Source organism: Bos grunniens, chromosome 3 (assembly GCF_055505025.1).
Source record: "Bos grunniens cultivar Pamir isolate PY7600 chromosome 3, Bosgru_T2T1.0, whole genome shotgun sequence".
Classification (NCBI taxonomy): Eukaryota; Metazoa; Chordata; class Mammalia; order Artiodactyla; family Bovidae; genus Bos; species Bos grunniens.
Window position 1 is genome coordinate 105,185,616 of NC_141167.1, and position 22,135 is coordinate 105,207,750.

A 22,135-nucleotide genomic window follows, 5' to 3' on the forward strand; every position below is an offset into this window, starting at 1 on the left:
TGGAAACTAAAAAAAATACTGTAAAGAACAAATACGGTCTATGTATACTTAAGGGAACTCAAGCCTAAGTTTCTTGTTCATGGTTCTTTTGCACGTCAGTAGTTGTGCTTCTTTGTTATTCAGTCGTTAGGGGCTGTTTTTGTTAAATTTTACTTGTCCCTCTTCCTTTAAGTACCACCCAGAGGTTATTTTAACTTGACCACTGTGCTTGGCACAGAGTAGATGCTCAATAAATATTTATGACTATATGAACCTTTTTTCTGTCTCATTTTCTTCTTCTATCAGAGCAGGTAATAATACTACTTTCTTAAAGGGATTTTTGGCAGAATCAAAGATGCTTGCTGAAATTAATGAATAAAAAATACTGGTTCTCCTGTTTCTCTGAGGCTAGGGTTATCACTCTCCTGGGGAGGCCCAGGAAAGAGTCCTTCTCTTTTAGAATCTCCTGGACAAGACTGCCTGCAAGGATCCTCTAAATCCCATATTGGAAAGAGGATGTACAGACTTTTAATTTCAGAGAATCTCTGCTCCTTGTGTCCCTCATCAATTAAACAGCTGGGGAAGGTCTGAGACCTGTAGACTAGGCATCACAGGAACACAGCCAGATTCAGGTAGACCAGCCACCTCAGAGACACAAGAATTAGGTTTATGGGTAGACAGCGATTCCGACAATGACAAAAGTTACCCAAACCAGGAACGTTTGTGCAAATGGTGGCCTTTAATACTGAGAAAGACCATGCAGAGTGACAGCATAGGACCAAACCTTCAGAGGGTGGTACTGAGCCAGCCTCTCTCAGGACCCTAAAGCCTGATCCAGTAACAATAAATCAACTATTTATTTACATTTATATTTGCCCTGGAAACCCAGAGAAGGTCTGAGGCCTAGGACCATCTATCTTCCTTTCTTCCTCCCTCTCTTCCTACTTCCTTTTCACCTTCTTCCACCTTCCCAATTCTTTTCCTTTTTCTTGCCTCTCCTTCCCGCTCTATCCTGCTTCCTTTCATTTCCTCTTTCTTTCTCTCTCCTTCCTTTTTTTCTTCTCCATATTCTCCCCATTCTTCTACCATCTACCCATCTCTACCCCTCCAAGCCCCATTTGCTATTTCTCCCCTACCAGCCCCTCAGCCCTGCCTTCCTCAGATCCAGTCTCCAGGCGTAGGGTGGAGAGGCAGAAAGGAGTCGTCAGGCCAAGGAGCACTTGTTGGTATTCTTCTTGTCACAAGTTTTCAGGTCAGTGCTGGGGGGCTTGTTGTTGTTTTTCTAGAGGGAGAAGGTGCAGGGTGAGAATGGCTGGCTGGGGCCATAAACTGAAGGAGATCCACCCTCACAGGAGTATTAGCATTGTTCCCCTCATTAGTTTTTACCCCTAACACACACACACTCTCACACACCCAGCTGTACTTAGCCCAGCACAACCAACTCACCAATCTCCGGCCTCCTGACTTGAGTAAGATGTCCCGTGCCAGGGAACTGAAAGCCTAACGGGGAAAGGCGAGATTGGTCAGGATAGGTTGAAGGGGAGCATGAGTCTGTCTTCCAATACTCTTTGGGGGTGAAGGATGGGGTGTGTCTCACCTCATCTACATTCATACTGGATTTAGCACTTGTCTCAAAAAATCGGATTCCATGCTCCCGAGCCAACTGCATGGGAAGAAGTGGTAAGAGGAGAGCTGGACAGAGGGCAGCGGCCAAGTCCTCTGCAATCCAGCCTCACCTTGGCCCTCCTGGCCCAGTTCTGGAACATTGCCCAACCAGCTCTTACCTTATCAGCCTGCTCCTTCTGCACCTTCCTCTTGGCCTCCATGTCACACTTGTTCCCCAGTAAGAGGCGCTCTACCCCAGCCGAGGCATTCTGGGAGCAAAGATAAGAGTAGAAGCTGGGTCCTGCTCATTTTCACAGTCCCCTCCATCCTCTAGGTTCCACCCAGTTCCCCCACCTCTCTGGAACTGTCCTCACCTCTTTGATGCTCTTCATCCAGTTCTGAATATTCTCGAAGGATTTCTCATCTGTGATGTCATATACTAGGATAATGCCCTGGGGAATGGCAGAGTTCACAATGGAGCCTTGTACAATATTCCCCTCTTCAGGCTTCCCACTGCCCTCTAAGTGACCCTGTAAATTCTATCCACAAGACTAATCACTAGGCCATATGGGGCCCTCTGCAACCCACACTATGCCCCTCCCCATTTTTCTCTGCCCCAACTCCTATCCCTCTGTAGTTGTACATTCTATTGCATCATCCCTTGTCCAGAAATATGCTTCATACCATTGCTCCACGGTAATAGGCAGTAGTTATTGTCTTGAATCGCTCTTGGCCAGCTGTGTCCCTGAAGGGGTAGAATATTTCATGGGGTGAGATAGAGGTAAGAGATCTCCAAAGAGAGAATTCCAATCCCATCCCCTAAGAATTTAGCTTTTGCAACAAGGAGTGTTAAACAGAGTCAGGAAAACAATAAAGGGAAAAAGGGATAAGAGACTGTTGGGCTGATACTGAGTGAAGGTAAAGGCTGAAGAAATAGGTCTGTTTTATTGTTTACTTTGTGCCAAGCACTGTGTATACATCATTTATGTCATTTTACCTAATCTTCACTCTATCCTTGTGAGACATGTTTTACTGCCTCTACAGATGAGGAAACAGATTTAGAGAGGAGAAATAACTAATGAAGGTCATTCTGTAACAACAGGATTGAACCACATTCTCCTCTTGTCTATTGTATCATAATGCCTCCATTAAGCCTCTTACCACTTGACACCCTCAGGGTCTCCAGTTTCCTCAGGGTAGTCAGGTCAAACCTCTACTCTTGGCTTTAAGGGCTCTCCACTGGACAGAGAGTCAAGTCTTAATTTTGCTACTTGCTATTTAACTGTTGAGAGCTTGTATCCATATTATAGCTCAATAGACAGTTGAGCTAGACAGTTGCCAAGTTCAGAGGAGTCTCTGGGTCCAGGACAGACAACAGAATTATAACAAAGTTGAAAACAGTTGACTGAGCAGAGAGAGAGATGGAATGACATATGAATGAGGTGACAGAAATGGATTAGAAAATGTACTCGAAGGAGCGATGGGAAAGGAAGAGAAACAAAACTAAAGAGAAACTATAGTGTTATAGGAAATAAACGAGTAAGTCTGGTTTTGAAGTCCTGGGGGATTCACTCACCAGACCTGCAGTTTGATCTTTTTCCCCTCTATATCCACAGTGCGGATCTTGAAATCAATTCCTAGGGGTGGAGAGGGAACACTGAAATCCAGACACGTATTATGTGCATGTGCAAGTGTGTGGTGAGAGGGACAGGAATGGAGCAGCGCAGAGATTCTGCAGGGAAGGCACTTGGGAAGCAGTCTCGCAGGAAGTACAAAACTACGGGGATTTTCTCAAAGCTGTACTTGTATAGCAGGCGTATTGTTCTGACTTAGATCTTATAGACTTTGCGGGAAAGAAGATGATGAAAACTCTGCAAGGAGGCTGAAGGCCTTTAAGGCACTTCTTGGGTCCACTCAGCCACGCCAGCTGACAACTCTCTCAATTCAATCTGTCTCCCCCCAAATATTTCTTTCTAATTCCTTCTCCCTTCTGTTGTCGTAGAACCCTCTACTTTCCGTTCTCCCACATAGCCTCCTGACCCTACAGGGTGAAGAGCAAGGAAAAAGGAAGCTGATACCAGTCCATGCAGATTAATAGTATGCCAGGCTTGCAAACAAGAAAATTTGAGTCTAAACAAGATTCCCCTGCGACTGAAATATGAGAGAGGGATATTTTCCCCTCCACTTTCTAACCAGAATTGTCTTGAGACTCTCCTGGTCTTACTACCCAGGCCAGAGGAGGTTAAGAACAATGAGGGGGAGGAGGGGAGACAATGTTTGTTTTTAGTGGAAACTTGTGTACCTCCCCCAAGCCAGTGAGGAGCTCCAGGGAGGAGGCTGAGTCACCTGACTGACTCAGAGACCCCAGAAGTCCCCTCAGTCCCACCTTCCTTAGCAGGCTGACTGCATATTCATGATCCCAGTCCTTGGGCCGCTCTCTGGCACACCCAGCCCCTCTGTGGCACCCTCCCCAAACCCCTAATAAGTTGAGGGGCAGAGAGACTGGAAAGTAGATGGTAAGGTGGGAATGCAGTGGGAGAGTCTGTAACTCAGTTGGGACAGAAAGAGGCTGGCAAAATTGGGAGACAGATGATCAGCGAAAGGGGGATACAGGAAATATGGAGAATGGATCAAGAGTTCTAGGTGGATGAGGGTGGGGGAAGAGGAGCTGAGAGGGAAGCAGACACGGGTTCATGTGAATTTGTGGGGACAAGGGAGGCAGGTGGTCCCAAGAAAATAGGGGTTGGCGCAGGCACAGCTGAGGAGTAATCTGGAGGTCTCAGAGAGGTTAGAGGTTTGGGTACCATCCTGAGACATACAAGGGGGATGGGTCTGAGAGAGAGAGGCTGAGGGACTGGAGTCCAGAAGCCTGACTCTAACGCGGGCCACTAGTAATCCAAGAGCCTAGGAATGAGGGTATGGGGTAGTTGGGGATCTAGGATATGGCCAGTGGGCTCACCGATGGTGGAGATGTAAGTGTTGTTGAAGTTGTCCTCTGCAAAGCGAATGATCAGACAAGTCTTGCCCACCCCTGAGTCCCCGATCAGCAGCAACTTGAAGAGGTGGTCGTAGGCTTTGGCCATGGCGGACACTGGGGGTGCCGGGAGAGGGGTGGTGGGGAAGCGAAGGGCACCGGTAGGCGGGACTGGAGGGCTGGCAAAGGGAGCGGGCCCGGAGCCCCGGCCAGGAAGTTTTCCTCCCTCTCCGCCCAGGCTCTGGGAAAGAGGAGAGGCGGCACTCCTCCGGGCCCCACCCCGTGCCCGCCCATCCCTTTCAGCTGGCCTCCTCGGCCAGCCCAGCCTCCTGCTCTCTGGCCTTCCCTTCCCAGCCAATGCTGGCCTGTCTCCTTAGCCATTTTGAACAGTTTTTTGCTTACTACCATCCCCCTCTTTTGACTTCGCTCTTCCAGTCAGAAGCCAGAGAGGCTGGGGTGAAGTGGAGGTTTAATCAGAATGACCAGGGGAAGAGGAATTTTAGAGGAATTCGGGGAAAAGGAAAGTTTGGGGGAATAAGGGCGAAGGCCAGGGTAACACAGGAGTTGGCAAAAATTGGGGACTGATTTTTGAAAGGGGTACTCAAGAAAAATAGAATCCTTCTGGGGCAGTTCTAGAATTCTGGTGTTACTTTTCCAAGCCCTTAGTTTTAGAATCCCAACTCCTTTTGAAAAAAGCGGGATGGCTGAAGTTGGTGGCTATTTGTTGAGTCAGTCTGCCCCCTGGTGGAACAGAGTGAAAATTAAAATTAATTATACTATAGAATCACCTCCAAAATTATACTATAGAATCAGCTTCACACACACCCTCTCCCAGTCTCCAAGCCCACACACCGTTCACCTAGATACATTCTGGAGCTTCATCTTGAACAGTCTTCCTTCTGGGAACCTGTGTATGAATTCTCTGACAGGCCAGCTCAGGAAGACAGAGATTGAGACTATACATGTCTGGTGTCATTCTCTTGATGAGATGTGGATCTTTTAACACAGTCCGGAGGCAGTACTCCTAACACACTAATGAACAGACTGTGAATGTGTAGCCTTGGCAACCAGAAAGCTGAAATATGGAGAACATGGCTACACAAAACCAAATTTATCTTTGCTTTGGAAAAAATATTCAAAATATCTGCTTTTCTAATAGCAGGTCAGTAGAGCAGCCCTTCTATAAACATAGTGCACTGGTTATGAAAAGGCATCTTTTGTCACTTCAGTTATCCTTGTCATACTCTGTGCCAATGTTTGTCCCTCTCAAACACAACTATTCAATCCTCTTCTATCCTTTATCTAACCACCCATTATGTCTCCAAGTTGTATTACAAAACGTGAGTATTCTCTACTTCTCCCTGATGGCCAAACCATCTCTCACTAGTGCTTAAAGCACTTATTCTTAAGTGCTTTAAGCTTAATTATTCTTCAATTTTCATGGATTTGTCTGATAAAAGCCTATTAGTTCTTTTTCATCTTATTTTGTCCGAATCTGGACTTTTCATCCCCAGCAATAGACTATTCTTTTTCACCTCTCTAAATTGCTGCTGTTGTTTAGTTGTTAAGTTGTGTCTGATTTTTTTTTTTCCATGTCTGACTCTTTTGCGACCCCATGGACTGTACCCCGCCAGGCTCCTCTGTCCACGGGATTTTCCAGGCAAGAATGGGAAGAGTGGGTTGCCATTTCCTTCTCCAGGAGATCTTCCTGACCCAGGGATTGAACCCAGGTCACTTATGCTGCTGTATACCTGCTTTCCCTGGAACCTCATCTCCACAGTACTCTCCCACTAGCTCTCAGAGCTTCCGCAATAATGCCTTTACCCTCCCCCCCCCCCCCAATTATGGTAGGCTTTTCCTGGTCTCTCGTTTTGTATTCACAAGCTCTTGCCTCAGCCTAGAATGCAGTTCTCCCAGACTGCTGCTTGTTTAATTTCTTGTCTTTCGGTGTGCCGTGCACAGTCACTCAGTTGTGTCCCACTCTTTGCGACCCCATGGACTGTAGCCTGCCAGGCTCATCTGTCCATGGGATTTCCCAGGCAAGAATATCAGAGTTGCTGTTTCCTCTTCCAGGAGATCTTCCCGACACAGGGATTGAAACTGCATCCACTGCATGGGCAGCTGGATCCTTTACCACTGAGCCACCTGGGAACATGTCACTTCCTCAGAGGTTTTTCTCACCATACAGAAGGCTGAGAGATGAAGGACTGATGTTTTTGAACTGCGGTGCTGGAGAAGACTCTTGAGTTGTCCCTTGGACAGCAAGATCAGACCAGTCAATCCTAAAGGAAATCAACCCTGAATATTCATTGGAAGGACTGATGCTGAAGCTCCAATACTTTGGCCACCTGATGCAAAGAATGGACTCATTGGAAAAGACCCTGATGCTGGGAAAGACTGAAGGCAGGCGGAGAGGGGCAGGGCCAACAGAGGATTAGATGCAGGGCCAACAGAGGATGAGATGGTTGGATGGCATCACTGACTCAATGGACATGAGTTTGAGCCAGCTCTGGGATAGTGAAGGACATGGAAGGCTGGCCTGCTGCAGTCCATGGGGTTGCAAAGAGTCAGACATGACTGAGCAGCTGAACAACAACAGTAGTGTGCTGGAACCAATTATTACTGGCTCATGAAAACAGACTTCGCTTTCCAAATCCATGTTTAATGATGTAACACTGATAGTCTGAAACTGGCCAAGGTATTTCCTCCATTGAAATTAGCAAAGACAACAAATCAGGGCTCCCCTCCATAAAGTCAATGGTTAAACGTTTACCAGTGTATCCTTGACAAGAACTCACATCCCTTGTCCCATTCTATTCCTTTGGAATTAACCAGGTCCCCATATACCATTTGAGTCATTTTTGTTCCTCCTTTATGACAAACGGACATTTTAACCCTTTGATCGTTACTGTAGAAGATAATGATTTGGTTTTCTTTCTTTTCATTACCTGTCCAGAGTTTCAGTGATGCCAAGATTACAAATCTTGGAAAGGCAGTTCTGATGAAAATGTGGCGGAAAGGATGTGGGAATGTAAAGACAGAGTTGTGAAGATTAGCATTCAAAGCAGTCAGAACAATACAGAAGTGAGTGATGCAATAATTATTACAGAGAAAGATGGAAAGGAGAGAATAAAATTAACAACGGTTAGTCCTAGAAATAGGCTGAAAGTGCGGAAAAGATGAGAACTTACTTTTTTTATATTTACATTACTGAGTTGTTAAAAATGGGGAAACCAAACCAATTGAAAAATAGTAAAGAAATTTAACAAGTCACAGACATGACTCTGTTTTCCTAAGCAGTTCCTGTTGTTAAAGTGTAGCGCGAAATATTAAAAATGTCTATTAACCCCTTGACGGAGACCAGACACTGACCTTAAGATACCAAGCTCCCTCTCTTAACATGGCGACTCATCTGAGCCCTGTCATTTAGAGACCTTCCCAAAATGGCAGCCCCCCCCCGCCCCATCGCCCAAGACCGTGAGAGAACGACCTTCTCAACATGGCGGCGATAGGACCTAACGTCATTTCCTGCGGGACGGCCAATTTAAGGATCAGGATTTCCGCTTCCGCCCCTTTCCGGCGGTGACGACCTCCTCACGAGAACATGCCTGTGAGTTCTTCGGCTAGGTTTCCGTGGAGATCTCGTTCTTCTGTCTGCACGCTGCTCTCACGCTGATTTGGGATCACAGAGGGCCCTCATTTGCCCTCCGCACTTCCCAGGACAAGTTAACTACAGGGGCCGCAGAGGCCAGCTGGGACCCGTGCTTGGACGGGAGCGGAGAGGCAATAAGATGGCGGCCCAGCTGCGCAGACACCAGGGGCGACAAGGGGAGAGCTCTCCCCGTTGTGTGGCAGTGGGGGCTGTTTTCGATCATCCATATTCACCATTGGTTTCTAAATCTCTACATTTCTGCCTCTGTTAGCTCGCAAAGGATCTTCTTCATCCCTCTCCAGAAGAGGAGAAGAGGAAACACAAGAAGAAGCGCCTGGTGCAGAGCCCCAATTCCTATTTCATGGATGTAAAATGCCCAGGTGAGGAGATAACATGTAGTAGTGGGGAAAGCACTGAATCCCACGAGTTGAAAAAAGGTATCCGTGAAGCCCTAATGTATTCAAATTTGAATGTTAGAGATGAGTAAAATTTTGCACTTTAGGAGGAGTGATCCAGAGAGATTCCCCTTCAAAACTCTGTAGACCACAACGTTTGTGTTGGGAAAACACTGGAATGATAATGTTTGGGTTCTGTGGTAATTTATGTACTTCCTGGCGGCAAAGGGGTGGATGTGTTGACCAGTTACTGAGCATGTCTCCTCACCAAGTACAGGGTTTTTTCTCTTTGAGTTTTGAATTTTTTGGATGATGTTGTTTACTCAAAATCCATAGGTTGGGGCACATGGTCGAGGTTGCTTTTGAGTTGACTTTGATGTATACCTAGAGCCAGATAATCAAGTTTAGATTAGGAAAGTAAATCCCAAGAATTTTCATAGCATACTTGTTTTACAGTTAATGCATGACATCATATGTTTAAGTGAAGAAAGGTTTGGGAGGAAAAAGGGTAACTCCTTGATGTTTTCCCCCCAGGATGCTATAAAATCACCACCGTCTTTAGCCATGCACAAACAGTAGTCTTGTGTGTTGGCTGCTCTACTGTCCTCTGCCAGCCTACAGGAGGAAAAGCGAGGCTTACAGAAGGTAAATGGTTTAATGTAATTTTTATACTTTTTTTTCTTATGTCTACCAAATGCATAATCGGGAAACATTCATCTTAAAATGCTACTGTCTAAAGCTGGGTGGTAAAAGGGCTTCATATGAGCTGAATCTCATGTCTAGTGACTAGGTAGAAGCTTAAAGAGTTGAAGAAAATACAAATGTAGGTTTTCTATGGGTTAGAGGCATTTTGTGGGGTTCAGGTAGGGTAAGTAGGCTGCTATCAGTTAACCTTTGGAACTTTTTTTTTTTTTGGCAGGATGCTCTTTCAGACGGAAGCAGCACTAAAAGTACCCTGTATCGAGATGAACGGGAAACCATCCCAATAAACACGTTTTGGATACATCCTGTTTACTGTCTTGTTTTACTTCTAGGAGGTTCCTACCTCACGTATTCAGGGGCAACCAGAAGAGTGGATTCTAGAGTCATTTGGGGCAAGTAAGTGGCCAAGAACTTAAAAAGTCCATTTGGGACATTGCTATCCCTAGGTTCATGGAGTAAATCTGCAGAGCTTGATTAAAAACTGGAATAGTATGTAAATGGGGTATTTCATTTTACTTTTATGTTTTCTTAGAATTAAGAACTGACAATTGATATTTAAAACACAATCCAGCATGCCACTTTAATATAAAACAGCTTAGGATGCTTTATTTACAGTTCTCAGAAGCCTTGTTTGGAGGTGTGTGAATGTAGAGGTTGCTGCTGATCTGGGGCTAGAAATCTCCAGTCCCCTATAGTTAAAGACTTGTCCAAGCAGAGGTTAGTGTCTTATACTCCACAGCCAGTGCTGTAGCCGATTCTGGGCTGGTGGGGGGTGTGGACTCAGGAGCGGAGGGGGAGAACGTGTGGATGTGTAAGAACCTAAGAGGAAAGGAAATAAAAGAAGGATGAATAGAGGTGAATGAGGGTGGTACCTGAGTTTTTCGGAGATAACAGATGGTGATTCTTTACCTGACTGTGTACCTAGAGTTGGCACGTAAACAACTGGAACTGTCTGCATCTTGTTTAGGAAGGCATTGTATGCTGGAAAAAGAATAAGATGTCAACAAGGAGATCTCTTCTCACTGGAGAAAGGCCTTAAGGGTCAAGTCCATTCTTAAGTATTGCTATAAAAAAAGTAAGGCTTCAAATTAAATAACACTGTATACTTAATGGGAAGTTTTTATTCAGTGATTTTCAGAGGTATTCAACTTACGGCTGAAAGATGGGAAATGTACGTGTAGATAATAGTATGTGTTACGTTGCTTGAATCATCTATTGCTATGTATTTGAGCAAAACTAGCTATCATCTAAAGTTTAGCAGTGATTTCCACTTCTGAGTGGTAGCTGTTGGCTGCATGCAGTTTATTGCTTCTCAGTAAATTGGGCAGGATCTTTGGTCCACCAGGAGACTAAGGGTAGGGAGGCTAAGTCAGTTTCAATTGCATGTCCCAAATTAGATGTGATATAAACAGCTAATTTTCATCCTCATTTAGTTTGTGAAATGAAGGCAGTTTCCAAGTCTAAATTCTACGGTGCTGAATATAAGGACTCCTTACCTAGAAAGAGGAAAGCTGTTGATGCCAGCATCACAAAGAGGGTAAAAAGGAGACTCTGGTAAGAACCTGCAAACTTCTGGAGAACACCTGAACCGTCACATTGATCTACGCGTTGGCAGAATAAAAGAAGATAGTTTTTTTAATATATACAGGACAGATGTTGCATTTAAAAATTGTATGCTTCTGAGATATCTAGCTGAAGCACTCAAAACTTAGCCCTCTAGGAAATTCTTTTTGTTTCTTACCAGAGAAAAAGGGGTGAACTGTACTTGGTGCCTCTACCTTTTTGGCTTTTTATCACTAACATAATAAACTACAATTCTTAAGCCTTTTCAGCTTCCAAAAGAATGTTTAAATTCTCTGCCACTGTAAAATGCCTGTTATCTCTCCTGTGTACTTTAACTCCAAGTGACATCCTTCAACTTGTAATCCCTCTAACCTGAAACAATGACCCAGGAGCCACTTGTCCTTTTTTATTCAGCTATCATTTCTAGGGAACATGATTTGTATATAAATTTGTCCTCAATAAAAGTTAAGACATGTCTTTTGAAGCATACTTTCTCTTGGTTATTTCGAATTCTTCAGTGTCTAGAAATGAACTCTTCCTGCCTCACCAAATTGCCATTCCAGATAAACTGTCACCAGGCCCTTATACATAGTTCCTGTTCTGCAACCCTTGTATAGGCCCTCTACCTCTGGGCTCTTAACTGCTCTTAACCTCTCTCTAAACTCTGTTCACAACTGTTTAACAACTTCACACTGTTAAACTGCTTTACTCTGAAGAATAATTTGAGGTTGCTTGTACTGAAAAAAAAAGGTGGGGGCTTCACTGGTGGCTCAGATGGTAAAGAATCTTCAATGCCTGGAAACCTGGGCTTGATCCCTGTGTTAGGAAGATCCCCTGGAGGAGGGCATGGCCACCCCCTCCAGTATTCTTGGCTGAGAAATCCCATTGGCAGAGGAGCAGAGCCTAGCAGGCAACAGTCCATGGGGTCACAAAAGAGTTGGACATGACTTAGCGACTAAACAAAACAACATACTAAAATCTCCTCCCTGATCTGGTCCCAACACTGGAAGTCCAAATAAATCAAGAGGTATATTAACTTAGGACACCCCTTTGTTGTGTCTACATTGAACTAATTCCTGTCTTAATTGGGCCCTGTTTTAAATACCTACTTGTTCCTGCAAGTAGGTATCATGCTTGTATGAGTGAACTTAAGATTGGGTTGCATATTTGTAGCAAAAATAACAGTGTACTGTCAGTTTGTGCCCTCATCACTTAAGAACGTGGTGATTCTTCAGTCTCAGTCATGTCCGACTCTTTGCGACCCCATGAATCGCAGCATGCCAGGCCTCCCTGTCCATCGCCACGTCCCAGAGTTCACTCAGACTCAACGTCCATCGAGTCAGTGATGCCATCCAGCCATCTCATCCTCTGTCGTCCCCTTCTCCTGCCCCCAATCCCTCCCAGCATCAGAGTCTTTTTCCAATGAGTCAACTCTTCACATGAGGTGGCCAAAGTACTGGAGTTTCAGCTTTAGCATCAGTCCTTCCAATGAGCACCCAGGTGATTCTTAGCTTTTTTTTTTTTTTTTTTGCCATGGGTAACTTTGGCAGTCTGGTGAAGTCAATGTACCCCAACTCAATGTTTTTCAATGCAAAAAATGTAGGAATAAAGGAAACCAATTGAAGTTTTATAATACACAGCAAAATGTTAAAAGGCCTTATTTGTAATACAGTAGTATGTGTGCTCTAGTAATAAAGATACATTTTTAGGTCTGATAACTACTGTAATTTTGATGTAATTTTGTTTTTTCCCATTCAGGGCATGGACACCTTGAATTCTGAGAACCTTTATAGAGATCCATGAACTCAGTTTAAAAACTACTCTCAGCACAGATTGGGGTTGAACATTCTCTAGTGATAGGATCCTGAACATCCCAATTTCAACTCTTTAAAGGGGAAAACATCTCTTAAAGAGTTTTAGGAAACCCTTTAGAATGAGAATTAAAATGCATATAAATATGCTTAGAATATTTACTGACTCATACAAATCGGATACTCACAGAAGCCAAAACCTTTCTCCCGTTAGATGTACTAAGGTTCAGCCTAATTCACTCCTAGATTCTCCAGGCAAGAATACTGTAGTGGGTCGCCATTTCCTCCAGGGGATCTTCCCAACCCAGGGGTTAAATCCTAATCTTTACTACTGAGCCACCTGGGAAGAAACTTCTAACACCTCTTTCCGTAACTGTTACCATCCCACCCAAACTTGGCATCATTTCCGAACTGGGTAAAGGCAGAATCAGGATTTGTCAGAGCCAAGTCTTGCTTCTAGGATTACTACCATTTACTGATTGATGCACAAAGATTTGCTAAATACTTTTGGATTAAATCAAACATTTATCAAAGGGCTTAAAACAAGGCAAGAAGTATACTTTTGAGGCTAGTAAACGCAGGTTAAACTGCATTCATGCTTGGTCACTAAGTTGTGTTTGACTCTGCAACCTCATGGACTGGGGACCGCCAGGCTCCTCTCTCTCCATGGGGTTTTCCAGGCAAGAATAACTAGAGTGGGCTGCCACTTCTTCCTCCAGGAGATCTTCCTGAGCCAGGGATCCAACCTGAATCTCCTGGTGTCTCAGTGGTAAAAATCCATCTGCCAAGCAGGAGACCCCTAGAGAAGGAGATGGCAACCCACTCCAGTATCCTTACCTGGAGAATCCCATGGACAGAGGAGCCTGGGACAGCGACTAAACAAGTTTTAAGAAGGCTACCTGAAGGTTATAGGGTAGCCTCCGAGAATAAAGATCCATGTCCCAGCTAGTCTGAATAATCTTGATCAAGTGGCCGAATGTTTCCCATTAATTAAATTCTAAACTAAATTGTAATACATTCAGTCTTTTTGCCTCTAGATTAAAAATAGTCACCCCCATGCTCACCTGCACCAGACTTAGCTTTCATAGCTCTCACTCGTACAGCCTCACTTTGACTGGTGAGCACACAGGAAATGTTGATGAAAATAGGTGATGCCATCTGCTGGAGGGATGTGAAGTTGACTACTCTTACGTGGTAGATGGCCAGGCCAGGTGTGAGCGAAGAATGCCTATGGCCAGAGACCATTAGAACTGGGGAGCTGGGGAACACCTTAGAGAAAAGAAAATGGAACTTGTTTGAAAGAAGAAAATCAGTTTTGTGTCAATACATTCCAATCATAAACAATAAGACATCTGGATTTCTAGTTAGCTAGCTGACAAGTCACTTTTTCACACAGACATATTGAAGGGTAGGGGAAGAAAACCATCTGTGTGAGAATAATATAGCCTTCAAAAGCTTTTAGCACTCTAAAACTCTCAGGATAGCATTGGTGGTGTGTGTGTGTGTGATATACACACACACACACACACACACATATATATATATGCATTTGTATTATCTTCCAGACAATGCTCATGACAGATTTTGGACTCTGGGAGCCCCCATGGCATTATAAAGTGGACAGATTTTCTGTTTTAGGAATTTCCTGTGGTGAATTTTATCAAGTCGTTCAGTATCTATTCCTTTACCCTGGACTGAGAATGAAAAATCTCATTTTCAAAACCCTGATCTGTTTTGCTTCAGTCCTTAACATACCTCTAGCTTCTCAAGAACTCTATCCACTCCCAGTACTCTTAGCTCCCCGACGTCTTTTTTGTGGCTAAGAACCAATTCTGACTGGTTGATGTAAAAGGCTGGGATGAAAGGAATGAGGATTCTTTGCATTCCATTCTTGCTACGCTCACTGACAAGTGTGGCCCAACCATAGACTGAGGTGTCAGCGGTGCTCAGGACCTGGAGCAGCTCCTCTGACTGGGGTCGAACCTTGATTAGGCAGACATAAACCCCTGAAGAAAAGAGGAAAAACTGAGCAGGAAGGTTCAGAGGCCCTATTTAGTCAATTGGATTAGGATAGGAAGGAAAAATATTGACATGCAAATTCAAAAGGAAATGAACTCAGATTTGAGTATTCACTATTAGCATACTGTTGGCCTCTAAGGAGGAGTTTACCAAAGATGAAACAGTCCAAGGGAACCCATAATTGAACTTAAGGTAAGGATGCCATTACTGGTTAGTCAGCATGTCAGGGGATATTAAATAACTTAATACAAGTAGAAATTAAGGGGATATAGGATAAAGTAGTCAGAGATCATGAGATCAGTAAAGGGTTTGTGGAAGAAAGGCAAGCTTTGAACATGTTTAATCACTTCTGTATCAAACCACCTCTTGATGGCCTTATTTCTGTTAATAATACTGTTTTTCTAGTTACCCATGAACGTTGGTTGTCTTCTGACAACCTTTCTTTCATTCCTATATCCAAATCTTGCTAACTCATCCTTTGAAATATCTCATATCTGACACCTCTGTTAGTATTTCTGTTACTCTGGCCTAAACTTGTCAATTCATGCTTGGATCACTGCAATGCAAATTGCATTTGCTAGTCTCCTTACCTTCCATTCTTCTTATCCATTTTGTGTACTGCCAGTGTATACTTTAAACTTAGTTTTGAAAACTTTTCCAGGGCTCTGTATTGCCTGGAATGTCCTGTTCTCTTCACGTCTACCTCAGTCATGGTCATCCTTCTAGAGGTTACTTTTCCTATAAAACCTGACCCTTAACACCCAGGTTTGATACAAATACTCCTTTCTCTCTGTCATCTAGCATCCCATGTGTATAACTAATCAGCCTGTGTAGTTCTTAGTTCTGTTCAGTTGCTCAGTCGTGTCCAACTCTTTGCGACCCCAAGGACTGCAGCATGCCAGGCTTCCCTGTCCATCACCAACTCCCGGAGCCTACTCAAACTCATGTCCATCATGTCGGTGATGCCATCCAACCATCTCATCCTCTGTTGTTCCCTTCTCCCTCCTTCAATCTTTCCCAGCATCAGGGTCTTTTCCAAAGAGTCAGTTCTTTGCATCAGGTGGCCAAAGTGTTGGAATTTCAGCTTCAGCATCAGTCCTTCCAATGTATATTCAGGACTGATTTCCTTTAAAATTGAACGGATAGATGTCTTTGCAGTCCAAGGGACTTTCAAGAGTCTTCCCCAACACCACAGTTCAAAAGCATCAATTCTTTGGCGCTCAGCTTTCTTTATGGTCCAACTCTCACATCCGTACATGACTACTGGTAAAACCATAGCCTTGACTACACGGACCTTTGTTGGCAAAGTAATGTCTCTGCTTTTTAATATGCTGTCTAGGTTGGTCATAGCTTTTCTTCCAAGGAGCAAGCATCTCTTAATTTCATGGCTGCAGTCACCATATGCAATCATTTTGGAGCCCCCCAAAATAAAGTCTTGACAGGCGAATCCCGTCAGGGGGCCCGCAGGGGCTCAGTCTTCCAGATCAACAGGTAGGGACAGTGGCTGAGAGTGTGAGGAAGTCGTTCCTTTTCTGAGTTGCCCTCTTCCAGGCTTGGTCCAGTTGTCATCATGGCCCATGGAAATCAACGAGAACTTCCCCACCAGAAAACATGAAGAAATCTCAGGAAATTAGTAAGGGAAAAAGAAAAGAGAATAGCCTGACTACCTCTCAGAAGTAGAGGGACTCTGAGATCATGCAACAAAAGCAGAAGGCAGCTAATGAGATGAAGTCTATGCAAACAAGAGAGCAATGATGAATATTTGGAAAACCTGGGTGCTACTGCTAACTAAGTGTATCATAAGCTCTATGATCAAGATTTCGTAGAGTGAACAGGCAGTACATATGTTATATCCTTATGAAACTATTTTAAACTTGTCCTTTCAACCTGATGTACTGTGATGTTTCAGAGCCATTCTTCAAAGAATAAAACACTAACCATGCAAAATAAATAAAGTCTCTCACTGTTTCCATTGTTCCTCCATCTATTTGCCATGAAGTGATGGGACCAGATGCTATGATCTTAGTTTTCTGAATGTTGAGTTTTCAGCTAACTTTTCCACTCTCCTCTTTCACTTTCATCAAGAGGCTCTTTAGTTCTTCTTTGCTTTCTGCCATAAGGGTGGTGTCATCTGCATGTCTGAGGTTACTGATATTTCTCCCAGCAATCTTGATTCCAGTTTGTGTTTTATCCAGCCTGGCATTTTGTATGATGTACTTTGCATATAAGTTAAATAAGCAGGGTGACAATATATAGCCTTGATGTACTCCTTTCCCAATTTGGAACCAGTCTCTTGTTCTAACTGTTGCTTCTTGACCTGCATACAGATTTCTCAGGAGGCAGATCAGGTGGTCTGGTATTCCCATCTCTTGAAAAATTTTCCACAGTTTGTTGTGATCCACACAGTCAAAGGCTTTGGTGTAGTCGATAAAGCAAAAGTAGATGTTTTTCTGGAACTTTCTTGCTTTTTCGATGATACAATAGATGTTGGCAATTTGATCTCTGGTTCCTCTGCCTTTTCTAAATCCAGCTTGAACACCTGGAAGTTCATGGTTCACGTACTGTTGAAGCCTGGCTTGGAAAATTTTGAGCATTACTTTGCTAGCATGTGAGATGAGTGCAATTGTGTGGTAGTTAGAACATTCTTTGGCATTGCCTTTCTTTGGGATTGGAATGAAAACTGACCTGTTCCAGCATTGGCCACTGCTGAGTTTTCCAGATTTGCTGGTTTACTGAGTGCAGCACTTTAACAGCATCATCTTTTAGGATTTGAAATAGCTCAACTGGAATTCCATCACCTCCACTAGCTTTGTTTGTAGTGATGCTTCCTAAGGCCCACTTGGCTTCATATTCCAGGATGTCTGGCTCTAGGTGAGTGACCACACCGTTCTGATTTTCTGGGTCATGAAGATCTTTTTTGTATAGTTCTGTGTATTCATGCCACCTCTTCTTAATATCTTCTGCTTCTGTTAGGTCCATACCATTTCTGTCCTTTATTGTGCTCATCTTTGCATGAAATGTTCCCTTGGCATCTCTAATTTTCTTGAAGAGATTTCTAGTCTTTCCCATTCTATTGTTTCCTCTATTTCTTTGCACTGATCACCAAGGAAGGCTTTCTTATCTCTCCTTGCTATTCTTTGGAACTCTGCATTCAAATGGGTATATCTTTCCTTTCCTCCTTTGCCTTTAGCTTCTCTTCTTTTCTCAGCTATTTGTAAGGCCTAGTCAGACAACCATTTTGCCTTTTTCCATTTCTTTTTCTTGGGGATGGTGTTGATTACTGCCTCCTGTACAATGTCACGAACCTCCGCCCATAGTTCTTCAGGCACTCTATCTATCAGATCTAATCCTTGAATCTATTTGTCACTTCCATTGTATAATCATAACGGATTTGCTTTAGGTCATACCTGAATGGTCTAGTGGTTTTCCCTACTTTCTTCAATTTAAGTCTGAATTTGGCAATAAGGAGTTCATGATCTGAGCCACAGTCAGCTCCTGGTCTTGTTTTTGCTGACTGTATAGAGCTTCTCCATCTTTAGCTGCAAAGAATATAATCAATCTGATTTCGGTGTTAACCATCTGGTGATGTCCTTGTGTAGAGTTTTCTCTTGTGTTGTTGGAAGAGGGCGTTTGCTATGACCAGTGGGTTCTCTTGGCAAAACTCTGTTAGCCTTTGACCTGCTTCATTTTGTACTCCAAGGCCAATTTGCCTGTTATTCCAGGTAGCTCTTGACTTCCTACTTTTGCATTCCAGTCCCCTATAATGAAGAGAACGTCTTTTTTGGGTGTTAGTTCTAGAAGGTCTTGTAGGTCTTCATAGAACCATTCAACTTCAGCTTCTTCATCATTACTGGTTGGGGCAGAGACTTGGATTAGTGTGATATTAAATGGTTTGCCTTGGAAACAAACAGATCATTCTGTCATTTTTGAGATTGAGATTGTTGTTCTAGTAAGATTTAAAAGCCTTGTCTTGCTCCTCTATCTCCAGTGCCCATCCTGGTACCAGGCATTCTATTTGGTGTTCAACAGTTTACTGGAATTAACCTTCCTTCAGTGGTTTCTCATTACCACTCAAACTGTCTGACCTTGGAGTAAAAGCTCTCCCATGATATAGCACTACCTACTTATATTTGGCATGGACTGTCTTATTTTAGATCAGTTGATTTATTTAATGTCCTCCCAAAGTCATGCCTATTTTTTCTTTCCACTTGTTAATGCTGTTCTGCTCATAATATCCTTCAGTTCAACAGCATTCAAACATTGTGCTACTAGTTGGGAACAAAAGATGTATGAGACATAATCCAAGCCCTCACAAAGATAACAGGCTAACAAAGGAGAAAGTAGTAAGTTATAATAGTAAAGCATAGTATATTATAGATACATGTTAAAACTTTGTTGAATGGATAGAACAAAAATGCTGAGTGAGAAAAATGCCATAGTTACACAGTAGATAAAACTAGAAGGCAGAAATGTAAACCAATAAAGTGACATTTGTACAAATATGAAAACAAGGGGGAAACCAGATTCAACTGGTGGAACTCACCTTTTTCCATGCTGAAATCTGAATGGATATGAAAGACCTTACTTGCTGGAATGTCTAGTAAAGTATTACTGAACTGTACATGGCACAGCATAAGGGTCTCTGGAAGAAGTGTTGTAATGGCCAAAGCCTGATTTGGGGTGCAGGATCCTAGAGACCAGAAAAGAGGTAAATAGCTTTGTCACTAAGAGGAATTTGTAAAAGGGGAAACATATATATTATATATAGAGGAAGTTTGGAATTTAAAAAATAAGAAAGAAGGGTCAGCTCTGTTTTAATTGCTACAGCTGTCTATTTGCCAGCTCTGTTGGGTCTTACCACAATCAAGGTGAAAGGAGAGTGTAAGACTCTTGTGTCTGCTAGTCTGTGACTATAATGGGGTTTATATTATTAATAATATCACTGGTGTTCTCTTTCAGAAGTTTTTGGAATTCATTAATGGAAATAAGATTACAGAGAGATTGGGCAGTTATTAGAAATAAAATGCTACACTTGGGAGGTAGCTTTTATATCTAGGAAGATTTGTTTTCCATAAATGATTGTAGTATGCGTCAAGTCAAAGATCTCCAGAACTTCATTACAAGTGGTGCCTTAAACAGGAGCCACGCAGCTGGCAAGAAATCGACTGGCACCAAGGTTGGGTCAGCTGCAATTTTAAATTAACTAGAAACCCGTGTCTTGGTAACAAGATTTTCCCTTGCACAGTTTCTTAATGGTCTCGGTTTGCTAAAGCTCTTTCTCAATTGTCAGCAGTCCAGTGATCATTCTCATCTTTTGGAGACTATCAGCAATATCAAAGGAACTGTTACATGAAGTTTCATAAGTGTGGTTTTAGAAAGATTCTGCAAGGAAAAAAAATGCAATCTCTTTGTAAAATTTAATAAGGTAGATAACAATGAGATAATATGTTATGAAGAAACAGTTAATACTTTATAAAAGAACCTGAAGAATTTTAAAGATCAAATACTCTTATTTATACATACATATTTAGATTGTATTTATAAGATTAAGTATCTACTGTGAAAAGAAAATATATTAAATGCTTAAAAACTGAAGGACAGAACGGGCAATTAGAGGGACTTCACTGGTGGTCCAGTGGCTACGACTCTGTACTCTGAATGCAGGGGGCCCAGGTTCCATCCCTGGTCAGGGAACTAGATCCCACATGCTGCAACTAAGACACAACACAGCCAAGTAAATAAATAAATATATATTTTTAAAGGTCAATAGAGGACTCTGTGGGAGAGGGAGAGGGTGGGAAGATTTGGGAGAATGGCATTGAAACATGTAAAATATCATGTATGAAACGAGATGCCAGTCCAGGTTCGATGCACAATACTGGATGCTTGGGGCTAGAGCACTGGGACGACCCAGAGGGATGGTATGGGGAGGGAGGAGGGAGGAGGGTTCAGGATGGGGAACACATGTATACCTATGGTGGATTCATTTTGATATTTGGCAAAACTAATACAATTATGTAAAGTTTAAAAATAAAATTAAATTAAAAAAAAATAAAGGTCAATAGAGTTTAAATCATCTTAAGGTTTATAGACCATTATATTCTGTTCTATTTTGAACTTCTCTGGTTGGTTTTGCATGTTTTCTCACCCCCCACTATCCCTCCATCCACCCCCACCCTCCAAATCTGGAATCTGTTCTATAGAAACAAAAAGATGAATGAAAGGATGTACATGGACTTCGGAGTGAAACATATCTACTACTCTTGCCACTAACTGGTTTGTTACCTTGTACAAATTACTTGCTCTTAGTAGTCTCATCTTTTTTTTTTTGCCCTGACCAGGGATTGAACCCAGGCCCTCAGCAGTGAGAGCACTGGGCCGCCAAGGAATTCCCAGTACTCTCATCTTTAAAAAAAATTTTATTGGAGTATAGCTGCTTTACAATGTTGTGTTAGTTTCTGCTATACAGCAAAGTGAATCAGCTATATGTATACACACATATATTCCCTCTTTTCTGGATTTCCTTCCCATTTAGATCACCACAGAGCACTGAGTAGAGTTCTCTGTATAGTCAGTTTTCATCAGTTATCTCTTTTATACATAGTAGTATATATATGTCAATCCCAATCTCCCAATCCATTCTCCGCCCCAGTATCCTCATCTTTAAAATGATAATTACTACATGATGAGATTGTTAAATGAGATAAAAGGTATAAAAATTCCTAACATAGTATTTGGAATCTATTGGGAGCTTCTTATATTTTAGTTATCTTTCCTCCTCCCCCCATCTTAAAAAATAATTTTACTTATTTGTTTTTGGCGGTGCTGGTCTTGTCTTCGCTGCCACATGGTCTTTTCTCCAGTTGCAGCGAGTGGGGCCTACTCTCTAGTTGTGGTGCTCAGGGGCTTCTCTTATTACAGAGCCCTGGCTCTAGGGCATGCGGGCTTCAGTAGTTGCGGTGCATGGCTCAGGAGTTGCAGTTCCTGGGCTCTAGAGCACAGACTCAATGGTTATGGCACATGGGCTTAGTTGCTCCTTGGCATGTGGGGTTTTCCTGGACCAGGGATCAAACCTGTGGCTCCTACACTGGCACGTGGATTTTTCACCACTGAGCCACCAGGGAAGCCCTCCTCCCCTATTTTTTGACAGTAAATTATGGCCCAATACAAAACGAAAAAAGAAAAACACAAGGCAAATTTGCTGAGCAAATAACATTTCACGTAATTATCTAGTCCAACAATTCTCAAATCTGGAGAAGCTTTAAAAGAATTGTATCTTATCCTTTATCCCAAACTTACTAAATCTCTGGATGGAGCCTAAGAATTTGTATTTTTAAAAGATTTCTTTGGGTAACCTTGAAAATCATCCATGTTTGGAAATTCTTGGTCTAGGCTACCTCCTGTTCTCTGGCAGGGTTACAAGCAGAAAGACAGT

The 22,135-nt window shown here is 42.9% G+C and overlaps 3 protein-coding genes, 1 long non-coding RNA gene and 1 pseudogene across 7 annotated transcripts in view; 3 read left to right on the top strand and 2 right to left on the bottom strand.

The window, feature by feature from the left end:
* Window positions 1-699: 699 nt before the first annotated feature.
* On the bottom strand, window positions 700-7,972 carry RAB13 (RAB13, member RAS oncogene family). Of its 3 annotated transcripts, XM_086392941.1 has the most exons (9): window positions 7,931-7,972; window positions 4,544-6,840; window positions 3,161-3,221; window positions 2,269-2,329; window positions 1,959-2,036; window positions 1,764-1,853; window positions 1,577-1,642; window positions 1,426-1,479; window positions 700-1,261 (listed from the first exon to the last, which is right to left on the bottom strand). In XM_086392941.1, exons 2-9 carry the CDS (start codon window positions 4,665-4,667, stop codon window positions 1,184-1,186), a joined length of 612 nt encoding a protein of 203 aa, XP_086249067.1. In that variant the 5' UTR covers window positions 4,668-6,840; window positions 7,931-7,972; the 3' UTR covers window positions 700-1,183. The 3 variants fall into 3 exon arrangements, with proteins under 3 accessions (XP_086249067.1, XP_086249068.1, XP_086249069.1); XM_086392942.1 differs by lacking the exon at window positions 4,544-6,840; XM_086392943.1 differs by lacking the exon at window positions 4,544-6,840 and having other exon boundaries at window positions 3,161-3,241.
* A 157-nt stretch (window positions 7,973-8,129) lies between these two features.
* Window positions 8,130-9,608, top strand: RPS27 (ribosomal protein S27). The gene is made up of 4 exons (XM_086392947.1): window positions 8,130-8,168; window positions 8,482-8,590; window positions 9,140-9,250; window positions 9,525-9,608. The coding sequence occupies exons 1-4, from the start codon at window positions 8,163-8,165 to the stop codon at window positions 9,551-9,553; spliced, it is 255 nt and encodes an 84-aa protein (XP_086249073.1). The 5' UTR covers window positions 8,130-8,162; the 3' UTR covers window positions 9,554-9,608.
* Window positions 9,609-9,886: 278 nt separating this feature from the next.
* The window catches only part of NUP210L (nucleoporin 210 like), a 99,838-nt gene continuing 87,589 nt past the window's right edge, over window positions 9,887-22,135 (bottom strand). The window contains exons 35-40 of one of the 2 annotated variants that reach the window (XM_086392819.1): window positions 19,244-19,390; window positions 14,437-14,687; window positions 13,746-13,950; window positions 10,804-10,908; window positions 10,217-10,288; window positions 9,887-10,126 (exon numbers count right to left, since the gene is read on the bottom strand). In XM_086392819.1, coding sequence (XP_086248945.1) covers window positions 10,026-10,126; window positions 10,217-10,288; window positions 10,804-10,908; window positions 13,746-13,950; window positions 14,437-14,687; window positions 19,244-19,390 — 881 coding nt within the window. In that variant the 3' untranslated portion in view covers window positions 9,887-10,025. Of the gene's footprint in view, window positions 10,289-10,803; window positions 10,909-13,745; window positions 13,951-14,436; window positions 14,688-19,243; window positions 19,391-22,135 lie in introns of both variants that reach the window. The other variant, XM_086392818.1, reaches the window with a different exon arrangement.
* On the top strand, window positions 10,247-10,810 carry LOC147376590 (uncharacterized). The gene is made up of 2 exons (XR_015161063.1): window positions 10,247-10,382; window positions 10,741-10,810. It is a non-coding gene; the product is annotated as an uncharacterized LOC147376590 (long non-coding RNA).
* On the top strand, window positions 16,195-16,578 carry LOC147376591 (small EDRK-rich factor 1 pseudogene; annotated as a pseudogene).

Bases quoted from the DNA above. Each gene is read 5' to 3' on its own strand.
- RAB13 (XM_086392941.1), bottom strand. From the start codon at position 4,667: ATGGCCAAAGCCTACGACCACCTCTTCAAGTTGCTGCTGATCGGGGAC. The intron at 1,643-1,763 runs GTAAGAGCTGGT...CTTCCCATGCAG, and splicing joins AGAAGGAGCAGGCTGATAAG to TTGGCTCGGGAGCATGGAAT. The intron at 1,480-1,576 runs GTGAGACACACC...TTTCCCCGTTAG, and splicing joins CCAGTATGAATGTAGATGAG to GCTTTCAGTTCCCTGGCACG.
- RPS27 (XM_086392947.1), top strand. The intron at 8,591-9,139 runs GTGAGGAGATAA...TTTTCCCCCCAG, and splicing joins CATGGATGTAAAATGCCCAG to GATGCTATAAAATCACCACC. The intron at 9,251-9,524 runs GTAAATGGTTTA...TTTTTTTGGCAG, and splicing joins AAAAGCGAGGCTTACAGAAG to GATGCTCTTTCAGACGGAAG.